Source organism: Scyliorhinus torazame, chromosome 14 (genome assembly GCF_047496885.1).
Source record: "Scyliorhinus torazame isolate Kashiwa2021f chromosome 14, sScyTor2.1, whole genome shotgun sequence".
NCBI lineage: Eukaryota > Metazoa > Chordata > Chondrichthyes > Carcharhiniformes > Scyliorhinidae > Scyliorhinus > Scyliorhinus torazame.
In genome coordinates this window covers 214,258,566-214,269,970 of record NC_092720.1, presented here as the reverse complement: position 1 = coordinate 214,269,970, position 11,405 = coordinate 214,258,566, and the positions used below count along the sequence as shown (strand labels likewise).

At 49.0% G+C, this 11,405-nt stretch overlaps 1 protein-coding gene across 1 annotated transcript in view; it reads right to left on the bottom strand.

Moving 5' to 3' along the window:
* Positions 1-8,940: 8,940 nt before the first annotated feature.
* The window catches only part of LOC140390481 (carnitine O-acetyltransferase-like), a 50,553-nt gene continuing 48,088 nt past the window's right edge, over positions 8,941-11,405 (bottom strand). Inside the window, exon 14 of the mRNA XM_072475645.1 lies at positions 8,941-10,406. Coding sequence (XP_072331746.1) covers positions 10,191-10,406 — 216 coding nt within the window. The 3' untranslated portion in view covers positions 8,941-10,190. The remainder of the gene's footprint in view (positions 10,407-11,405) is intronic.

Genomic DNA, 11,405 nt, shown 5'->3' with positions numbered 1-11,405 from the left:
ACTTAACAAACCTTCAAACAGGAGCACATTAGGGTTTACATTCAAGACTGAAAACATTTATCATTCTTCTGAATTCACCAAATGATCCATGGATAGTCTTTGGATGGCAGAGATCACAGCAGTGCAGCTCACTTTTAACTTCAGATTCAGCTCACTGAAAAACACAGACAAACCCAAGCTCTTCTCAAAGTGAAACCAAAAAGCAGAAGTAGAGCTCAGCTCCACCCACACTCTGACATCACTCCAGCAACTTGAGCAGCTCCATTTCTTAAAGGTACATTTCTTAAACACCCATTTCTTAAAGGGTACTCTCACATGACACACTGTTGCTAAGTTTAACTGCTGACTGAACCTACACATTAGTTTAAGAGAATCGTGAACAAGGACTCCCAAGTCCCTTTGTGCTACTGTTGCTAAGTTTGCAGATGATATAAAGATCTGTGGAGGGACAGGTAGTATTGAGGAAGCAAGGGGGCTGCAGAAGGATTTGGACAAGCTAAGAGAGTGGGCAATGAAGTGGCAAAGGAAATACAATGTGGAAAAGTGTGAGGTTATGCACGTTGGAAGGAGGAGTTTAGGCATAGATGATTTTCTAAATGGGGAAATGCTTAGGAAATCAGAAGCACAAAGGGACTTGGGAGTCCCTGTTCACGATTCTCTTAAACTAATGTGTAGGTTCAGTCAGCAGTTAAGAAGGCAAATGCAATGTTAGCATTCATGTCAAGAGGGTTGGAATACAAGACCAGGGATGTACTTCTGAGGCTGTATAAGGCTCTGGTCAGACCCCATTTTGAGTATTGTGAGCAGTTTTGTGCCCCGTATCTAAGAATGATGTGCTGGCCTTGGAAAGGGTCCAGAGGAGGTTCACAAGAATGATCTCTGGAATGAAGAACTTGTCGTATGCGGAACGGTTGAGGACTCTGGGTCTGTACTCGTTGGAGTTTAGAAGGATGAGGGGGGGGAATCTTATTGAAACTTACAGGTTACTGCGAGGCCTGGATAGAGTAGACATGGAGAGGATATTTCCACTTGCAGGAAAAACTAGAACCAGAGGACACCATCTCAGACTAAAGGGACGATCCTTTAAAACTGAGGTGAGGAGGAATTTCTCAAGCCACAGGGTGGTAAATCTGTGGAACTCTTTACTGCAGAAGACTGTGGAGGCCATATCATTGAGTGTCTTTAAGACAGAGTTAGATTGGTTCTTTGATAAGGGGATCAGGGGTTATGGGGAGAAGGCAGGAGAATGGGGATGAGAATTTTTTTTGAAATTGGCAAAGCACAAAATTGTATTTAAATGAAGATCTTGCGCATGAGAATTTTTAAGTCTTCATTTGCTGGGTGTGGGTCTCACTGGGCTAGGACAGCATGGTGAGCTGTGTTCTTGATCCACGACAGTCCCTGACAGTGCTTTAGGGAGGGAGTTCCAGGATTTTGACCCAATGACAGGGAAGGCAGTTTCAAGTCAAGATGCTGTATGGCTTGCAGGTGGGTTCCCATTCTGCTTCACTTTCAGGTGGTAGAGGTCATGGATCTGGAAGGTATTGTTGAAGGAGTCTTTGTGAGTTGCTGTAGTGCATCCTGTAGCAGGTGTTGCTCCGATCATGCCCTCCTGTACTCTTCATTGAACCAGGGTTGATCCCCCAGTTTGACAATAATGGTAGAGCAGGGGTTATGTCAGGCCAGGGGGAGGCAGTGGTGTAGAGGTATTGTCACTGGACTAGTAAACCAGGAACCCAGAGAAATGCTCTGGGGATCTGGGTTTGAATCCTGCCACTGCAAGTGGTGAAATTTGAATTCAGTAAAAATCTGGAATTAAAAGTCTAATGATGACCATGAAAACCATTGCCCATTGTCTCAAAAACCCACCTGGCTCACTAATGTCCTTTAGAGAAGGAAATCTGTCTTACCTGGTCTGGCCAACATGTGGCTCCAGACCCACAGCAATGTGGTTGACTCTTAACTGCCCACTCAAGGGCAATTAGGGATGGGCCATTGCTGGGCAATTAGGGATGGGTCAGTGCTGGGCAATTAGGGGTGGGCCAGTGCTGGGCAATTAGGGATGGGCCAGTGCTGGGCAATTAGGGATGGGCCAGTGCTGGGCAATTAGGGATGGGCCAATGCTGGGCAATTAGGGATGGGCCAGTGCTGGGCAATTAGGGATGGGTCAGTGCTGGGCAATTAGGGATGGGCCATTGCTGGGCAATTAGGGATGGGCCAATGCTGGGCAATTAGGGATGGGCCAGTGCTGGGCAATTAGGGATGGGTCAGTGCTGGGCAATTAGGGATGGGCCAATGCTGGGCAATTAGGGATGGGCCAGTGCTGGGCAATTAGGGATGGGTCAGTGCTGGGCAATTAGGGATGGGCCAGTGCTGGGCAATTAGGGATGGGTCAGTGCTGGGCAATTAGGGATGGGCCATTGCTGGGCAATTAGGGATGGGCCAGTGCTGGGCAATTAGGGATGGGTCAGTGCTGGGCAATTAGGGATGGGCCATTGCTGGGCAATTAGGGATGGGCCAATGCTGGGCAATTAGGGATGGGCCAGTGCTGGGCAATTAGGGATGGGCCAGTGCTGGGAAATTAGGGATGGGCCAGTGCTGGGCAATTAGGGATGGGCCAGTGCTGGACAATTAGGGATGGGCCAGTGCTGGGCAATTAGGGATGGGCCAGTGCTGGGAAATTAGGGATGGGCCACTGGGAAATTAGGGATGGGCCAGTGCTGGGCAATTAGGGATGGGCCAGTGCTGGGCAATTAGGGGTGGGCCAGTGCTGGGAAATTAGGGATGGGCCAGTGCTGGGCAATTAGGGATGGGCCAGTGCTGGGCAATTAGGGATGGGCCATGCTGGGCAATTAGGGATGGGCCAGTGCTGGGCAATTAGGGATGGGCCAATGCTGGGCAATTAGGGATGGGCCAGTGCTGGGCAATTAGGGATGGGCCAGTGCTGGGCAATTAGGGATGGGCCAGTGCTGGACAATTAGGGATGGGCCAGTGCTGGGCAATTAGGGATGGGCCAGTGCTGGGAAATTAGGGATGGGCCACTGGGAAATTAGGGATGGGCCAGTGCTGGGCAATTAGGGATGGGCCAGTGCTGGGCAATTAGGGGTGGGCCAGTGCTGGGAAATTAGGGATGGGCCAGTGCTGGGCAATTAGGGATGGGCCAGTGCTGGGCAATTAGGGATGGGCCATGCTGGGCAATTAGGGATGGGCCAGTGCTGGGCAATTAGGGATGGGCCAATGCTGGGCAATTAGGGATGGGCCAGTGCTGGGCAATTAGGGATGGGCCAGTGCTGGGCAATTAGGGATGGGCCAGTGCTGGGCAATTAGGGATGGGCCAGTGCTGGGCAATTAGGGATGGGCCAGTGCTGGGCAATTAGGGATGGGCCAGTGCTGAGCAATTAGGGATGGGCCAATGTTGGGCAATTAGGGATGGGCCAGTGCTGGGCAATTAGGGATGGGCCAGTGCTGGGCAATTAGGGATGGGCCAGTGCTGGGCAATTAGGGATGGGCCAGTGCTGAGAAATTAGGGATGGGCCAGTGCTGGGCAATTAGGGATGGGCCAGTGCTGAGCAATTAGGGATGGGCCAATGCTGGGCAATTAGGGATGGGCCAGTGCTGGGCAATTAGGGATTTGCCAGTGCTGGGCAATTAGGGATGGGCCAGTGCTGGGCAATTAGGGATGGGCCAGTGCTGGGAAATTAGGGATGGGCCAGTGCTGGGCAATTAGGGATGGCCCAGTGCTGGGCAATTAGGGATGGGCCATGCTGGGCAATTAGGGATGGGCCAATGTTGGGCAATTGGGGATGGGCCAATGCTGAGCAATTAGGGATGGGCCAGTGCTGGGCAATTAGGGATGGGCCAGTGCTGGGCAATTAGGGATGGGCCAATGCTGAGCAATTAGGGATGGGCCAGTGCTGGGCAATTAGGGATGGGCCAGTGCTGGGCAATTAGGGATGGGCCAGTGCTGGGCAATTAGGGATGGGCCAGTGCTGGGCAATTAGGGATGGGCCAGTGCTGGGCAATTAGGGATGGGCCAGTGCTGAGCAATTAGGGATGGGCCAATGTTGGGCAATTAGGGATGGGCCAGTGCTGGGCAATTAGGGATGGGCCAGTGCTGGGCAATTAGGGATGGGCCAGTGCTGAGCAATTAGGGATGGGCCAGTGCTGGGCAATTAGGGATGGGCCAGTGCTGGGCAATTAGGGATGGGCCAGTGCTGGGCAATTAGGGATGGGCCAGTGCTGAGAAATTAGGGATGGGCCAATGTTGGGCAATTAGGGATGGGCCAGTGCTGGGCAATTAGGGATGGGCCAGTGCTGGGCAATTAGGGATGGGCCAGTGCTGAGCAATTAGGGATGGGCCAGTGCTGGGCAATTAGGGATGGGCCAGTGCTGGGCAATTAGGGATGGGCCAGTGCTGAGCAATTAGGGATGGGCCAATGTTGGGCAATTAGGGATGGGCCAGTGCTGGGCAATTAGGAATGGGCCAGTGCTGGGCAATTAGGGATGGGCCAGTGCTAAGCAATTAGGGATGGGCCAGTGCTGGGCAATTAGGGATGGGCCAGTGCTGAGCAATTAGGGATGGGCCAATGCTGGGCAATTAGGGATGGGCCAGTGCTGGGCAATTAGGGATTTGCCAGTGCTGGGCAATTAGGGATGGGCCAGTGCTGGGCAATAAGGGATGGGCCATTGCTGGGCAATTAGGGATGGGCCAGTGCTGGGCAATTAGGATGAGCCAATGCTGGGCAATGAGGGATGGGCCAGTGCTGGGCAATTAGGGATGGGCCAATGCTGGGCAATTAGGGATGGGCCAGTGCTGGGCAATTAGGGATGGGCCAGTGCTGGGCAATTAGGGATGGGCCAGTGTGGGCAATTAGGGATGGGCCAGTGCTGGGCAATTAGGGATGGGCCAGTGCTGGGCAATTAGGGATGGGCCAGTGTGGGCAATTAGGGATGGGCCAGTGCTGGCCCAGCCAGCAATGCCCATGTCCCATGGGTGAATTTTGAAAAAAATGAGGTTACGAGTTGGTGGTGAGATCAAGTTTTTCCCTCTTGTTGATACCTTCGCCACCTAATGCAGACCCAGTCTGGAAGCTATATCTTTTAGGTTTTGTCCAGTACTGGTGCTACCGAACCACTCTTGGTGATAGACATTGAAGTCCCCCACCCAGAATACACTCTGTGCACTTGCCACCCTCTGTGCTTCCTCCAAGTGGTGTTCAATGTGAAGGGGTACTGATTCATCACCCGGGGGTGGGGGAGTGGGGGCTGCAGACAGTATGTGGTAATCAATAGGACTTTTCCTTGCCCGTGTTTGACCTGGTGCCATGAAACTTCATGGAGTCCAGTCAATGTTGAGAACTTCCTCCTGACTGTATACCACAGTGCTGCCACTTTGCTGGGTCTATCTTACTGGTGGGACAGGACATACCAAGAGATGGTGTCAGGGACATTGTCTGTAAGGTGTGATTCTTTGAGAATGACTGTGTCAGGCTGTTGTTTGACAAATCTGTGAGACAGCTCTCTCAAGTTTGGCACAAGCCCTAGATGTTAGTAAGAAGGTGGACTTTGCAGGATCAACAGGGCTTGGTTTGTCTTTGTCATCTCTGGTGGCTAGCTTGATGCCAGTAGTTTCATTCCTTTTAAATTAAGATTTTCCATTCTGATTTAAACTGAACCTGGCCTGAGATGAGCCTTGTGGACAATTCTGGGCACCAGTTTCAGGAAAGGCGTAAAGGCATTAGCAAATGTTCAGAGGATTTTACCAAGGTGTTACAATGGATGAGAGACATCAGCTTGAGGAAAGTTTATGGTGATTAAGATTTGACCCAAAAGAGGTTTTCACGATGGTTAAAAATGTTGATGGTGTAAATAGAGAAAAGCTATTCTGTATGATGAGTGACTCGATATTCGGAGGTCATAGATTTAAAAATACTGCCCAAACATCTGGAGGGAAGATTAGGAGAAAGGTCGATCGGAAAACTGTTGGAATCTGGAACACTCAATGAGAAAAGGCAGCAGCAGCGAATTCCAAAAATAATTTTAAAATGCAGTTGTATAGGTACTTGAAGCTGAGGGGAAGGGGTGGCAGCATAGTGATATTGTCACTGGACTAGACATCCCGAGACCAGGGATAATATTCTGGGTAGCTGGGTTTAAATGCCATCATGGCACATGGTGAAATTTGAATCCAATAAAATGTTGATTGTGGTTCGCTGATATCCTTTAGCAGTGAGGGGCAACCTAGGCTAGTTAAAGTGGGCCTCCTTTATCTCAGTGGGCCTGCATGATTGAAATCGGGCACTAACATGACCCTTGAATAAGATCGAATACAGAAAAACATTTCATAGTTAAAGAAAATGTTTTATCATTCATAAATGGAGCACACGGCTCTCATAGTCAGTGTGTTGTGTGCAATCAGCATTTACCTCACCTGCCGTTGCTTTACTTCTGTATCTCTTCAGTTATACCCGTGGAAAAAAGCTTCGCGGACGGAAACCAGTTGAATATGACAACTCCATGCATGGGCAGCAGTCAAGCAAATGTCTCGTGGGCCACACCCAGAACTTTAATGGGCCACAGGTAGCCCCACAGGCAACCACTGTCTTTTAGGGAATGAAATCTGCCATCCTCAGAATCATAGAACATACCCCCGGCTTTGGAGGCTCCGAGTCCCTCCACCCCAACAGGATCCATCTCGGGCAACCAGAACGGTAAAGGCCAGAATGTCGACCTCTCTCGCCCCCTGGACTCCCGGGTCTTCCGAGACAACAAATACTGACAATTCTGGACTCGGCACCACATTCACCCTCAGTACCTCCGATATCACATCAACGAACCCCTGCCAAAATCCCTGCAATTTTGGGCAGGCCCAAAACAAGTGAACATGATTCATGAACCCTTCGCACACCGCCCACATCTATCCTCCACCCCTCAAAGAACCTCCCATTCTAGCCACCATCCTATGCGCTCTGTGGGCGACCTTGAATTGAATGAGAGGCAGCCTGGCGCATGAAAAGCACCCATTTACCCTCCTCAAGGCTTCCTTCCATAACGCAGCCTCCAGCTCACCCCCAGCTACTCCTCCACGTTCTCTGCCTTCTCTGAACCTCTGTTCTCGACAGCACCTTGTCCTGCAACCCCGGGGGTGAAATCAGGAAAGGACAGCATCTGTTTTCTCACGTAGTTCCGCACTTGTAAGTATCGGAATTTATTTCCGGTGGGCAACGCATACTCTTCCACCAGTCCTTCCAAATTTGGGAAGCTGCCCCCCCCCATGAACACATCTTCAAACCGCTCAATCCGTGTCTACCGCCAACCCTGAAATCCGCCATCCAGCACCCCCGGAACAAACCTGTGATTCCCACAGATCGGAGCCCAAACTGAGGCCTCCTCAAGTGCTGTCCGCGCCGTCCCCACACTCTTAGGGCCGCCACTCCTACCAGACCTGCGGTGAGAACGGCAGAGGCACTGTCAACAATGCTCCCAAAGGAGTACCCTTACACGAGGCTGCCTCCAACCGCTCCCATACTGACCCCTCCCCCACTACTCACTCCCTAACCATGGCTATATATGCCACCCAATAATTTTTTAAAAAAAATTTAGAGTGCCCAATTAATTTTTTTCCAATTAAGGGGCAAGGCTGTTTAGCACACTGGGCTAAATCGCTGGCTTTTAAAGCAGACCAAGACAGGCCAGCAGCATGGTTCAATTCCCGTAACAGCCTCCCCGAACAGGCGCCGGAATGTGGCGACTAGGGGCTTTGCACAGTAACTTCATTGAAGCCTACTTGTGACAATAAGCAATTTTCATTTCATTTCATTTAGCGTGGCCAATTCACCTACCCTGCACATCTTTGGGTTGTGGGGGCGAAACCCACGCAAACACAGGGAGAATGTGGAAACTCCACACGGACAGTGACCCAGAGCCGGGATCGAACCTGGGACCTCGGCGCCGTGAGGCAGCAGTGCTAACCCACTGTGCCACAGTGCTGCCGCGCCGCCCAATAATAATTCATTGAATTTGGCAAGGCCAACACCCCCCCTCCCCCCACGCCCCAGCTCCAACAGCGCCTTCTTTAGTCAAGGGGCCATCCCCGCCCACACAAATCCCAAAATCAACGTGTTAACCTTGTTCCAAAAGGCCTTGGGGATAAAAATTGGGACGTTGTGGAATGCAAACAACAACCTCGGGAACACAGTCATCTTCACGGACTGCACCCGCTCCGCTAATGACAATGGAAGTACATCCTACCTTTTAAATTTAAGTTACTGTGAAAAGCCCCTAACCTGAACATCTTTGGACTGTGGGAGGAAGCCGGAGCATCCGGAGGAAACCCACGCAGACACGGGGAAAAAGTGCAAAACTCCACACAGTCATCCAAGGTTGGAATCGAACCCAGGTCCCTGGTGCTGTGAGGCAACAGTGCTAACCAGTGTGCCACCTTGCCACCCTTTACCTGACCTACATGTGACTCCAGATCCACAATGTGGTTAACTGTAAATGCCCTCTGAAATGGCTTAGTTCGAGGGAAATTAGGGATGGACAATAAATACTGGCCCTGCCAGCAACAGCCACATCCCATGAATCTATAAAAATAAATAAATAGGGCCACGTGTGAGATTTAGTATGACTGCTCTTTCGAAGACCAGGAGCGTTTTGATGGGTTGAATGGCCTTTCGAAGGACGGACGGGTAGCAAACTGAGTGAAACGTAGGCGTGGCCTTTCTAAACAGCGATCTACATGTTACCAGCAGTTTCGCAAAAACATCAACAACCTTCTCCGTAGCCTCAGGGTATATGTTCAAGGTGGAGAAAACTTACAATTGTGTGACCGAAAGCCAACCTCAATTTTCCTCATTATTCTCAATTTCACATTTGCAATCAATAACATCAAAGTCATGAAAGATTAGATACCAATAAATAGGGGAGAGAGAAAACAGCACAGTTGCAAGAACTATTTATTTCAAATGCTGTTGCATTTCATCACATTTTGTGGAATAGTGTTCCTAACACTGGCAAGAACCAATAAGCCCCGTTACAGCAATGTATCTGAAAATCTGCATGAAAAAAATCTACTTCAAATTCAAACAGTGTGACTGAGCAAAGTATTTTCACAAACCATTTTAAGGGATGGCAAATATTTGTCACCTTCTTTGGGATTGAACTTCAAATTTAATTCACATTCCCAAGAAGAAATTTGGTAGCTTGCTGAACTCCTAAGTAATGGCACTACAATCCAGACCCCAGTACAGGGGTGTTTACAACAAATTAAAGTAACCAGCAACATTACTGCATGAAAAGCGGGAAATATGAGATTGCCTAAAAGGCTGGTAGTGGATATACGTGTGGGGTGTGGAACCTCACAAGATCTCAGAATAGAGTCACGTACAGTGCTGGTGAGATCTTTACTGTACCACATCTTTAGACTGCAGATATGAGAGGCAATTATCTGGTGCAAAAACATGCGAATAAAGATGTCAAAAGAAAAATAATTGGATTTAACTTAAAGTTGTAACAGACTTATATTGCACGCATATATTGACCTATTTAGAAATCAGTTAATGCATCAGGGACGATGTCGATCACCAAGCAAATTAATAAATGAAAGGGCGGCACGGTGGCACAGTGGTTAGCACTCCTGCCTCACAGCACTGAGGACCTAGATTCGACCCCAGACCCAGGTTCGTGTGGAGTTTGCACATTTCACCCGTGTCTGCGAGGGTCTCATGTGCAGGGTAGGTGGATTGGCCATGCTAAATTGCCCCTTAATTTGGAAAAAAAAATTGGGTACTTTAAATTTTTTTAAAAAGAAATAATAAATGATGTAAATGAATAATAAAAAAGAAATGCATCTGCTCAAACATACCTCATTGCAATATGTAATTGTAAACTCAAGACACACAGACTCTTCATTCACAGATGACAATATGGGTTTCATCAAACACATTTTGAGAACAAGGACATTAAATCTTGATCTTTGAATACAGGAAGCAAAAGCATATTCTTGGTGTTAAACAGTCTTCAGCATCTTCCAAGTGGGCATTATGATGGGTACCGACTAGCATTTCTGTTGTTGGGAACATCTGGATCGAACAGTCGTCTGCCTAACCCAAACAGTTTTCAAAGTGACTTTATAATAAAGGATGTATTGTACACTTCGGACAGGAGAATAACTTTCCTGCCAGATTTCGCTATGCGGTCTGACTAGATGTCTGTAAAATGAGGTTTTGCATGTCTGACAGAGCAGTCTCCAGAGATTTTGAAAACAATTCTGCATTCGTCTCTTCACAGCAGTTGAAGGCAGAGACCGAGAAATTGATATGATCTTCGAGGGGATTGTACCAGACGCCATATCCATCTGGCACCATGGGACCGAAGCACATCACACTGTCTGCTCTGGCGACCACCTATACAGGAGAAGAGATTCAACATTAAAGCCAATCTTCCAACATAAAAGCAGCTAATACAGGCACAGTACCGCAACTTAAACTTCACTTTTGCCAGGCTTCATATTTTGTGCTCTGCATGCTCAGGAAACGGAAACCGTACATTGCTAGCGCTACATCATCCTCATAGCTTCCCTCTATCCCATGGATAAAGATTCCACAAAACCTGTCCACCATCTACAGGGCGCAAGTCAGGAGCAAGCCATCCACTTTCCTATCCGAGCACAGCTCCAACAACACTCAAGGGGCTGGTTTAGCACACTGGGCTAAATCGCTGGCTTTGAAAGCAGGCCAGTAGCACGGTTCAATTCACGTACCAGCCTCCCCGAACAGGCGCCGGAATGTGGCGACTAGGGGCTTTTCACAGTAACTTCATTGGAAGCCTACTTGTGACAATAAGTGGTTTTCATTTTAATTTCAAGAAGTTTGCACGGTCCAGGACAAAGCAGATCTTAACTGGCACCCGATCCACAAACATCTAGTCCCTTTAACACCAACGTACAATATCAGCCGTGTGTCCCACCTAAAAAACGCACTACAGGAACTCGCCAAGCCTCCTTACTCAACAACTTCCAACCCCATGACTGCTACCATCTAGAAGGACAAGGACAGCAGATACCTGGGATCACCCCCACCTGGAGGTTCCCATCCAAGTCACTCCCCATCCTGACTGGGAAACATATCGGCCGTTCCTTCACTGTCGCTGGGTCAGTCCTGGAACTCCTTCCCTAACAGCACAGTGGGTGCACCTCAAGGAGTGAAATTACTCAAGAAGGCAGCTCACCACCATCTTCTCAAGGGGCAATTAGGGATATACAAGTAATGCTGGCCTAGCCAACATTCTCTACATCCCACATCTGAATAAAAAAATGAAAAAAGGAGCCGAGGTCAATGTGTCTGATCCTGGATGGCTACAGAGTCCGCCAAAATTAATGATACACTGAATTGCAGTAGCTTCAG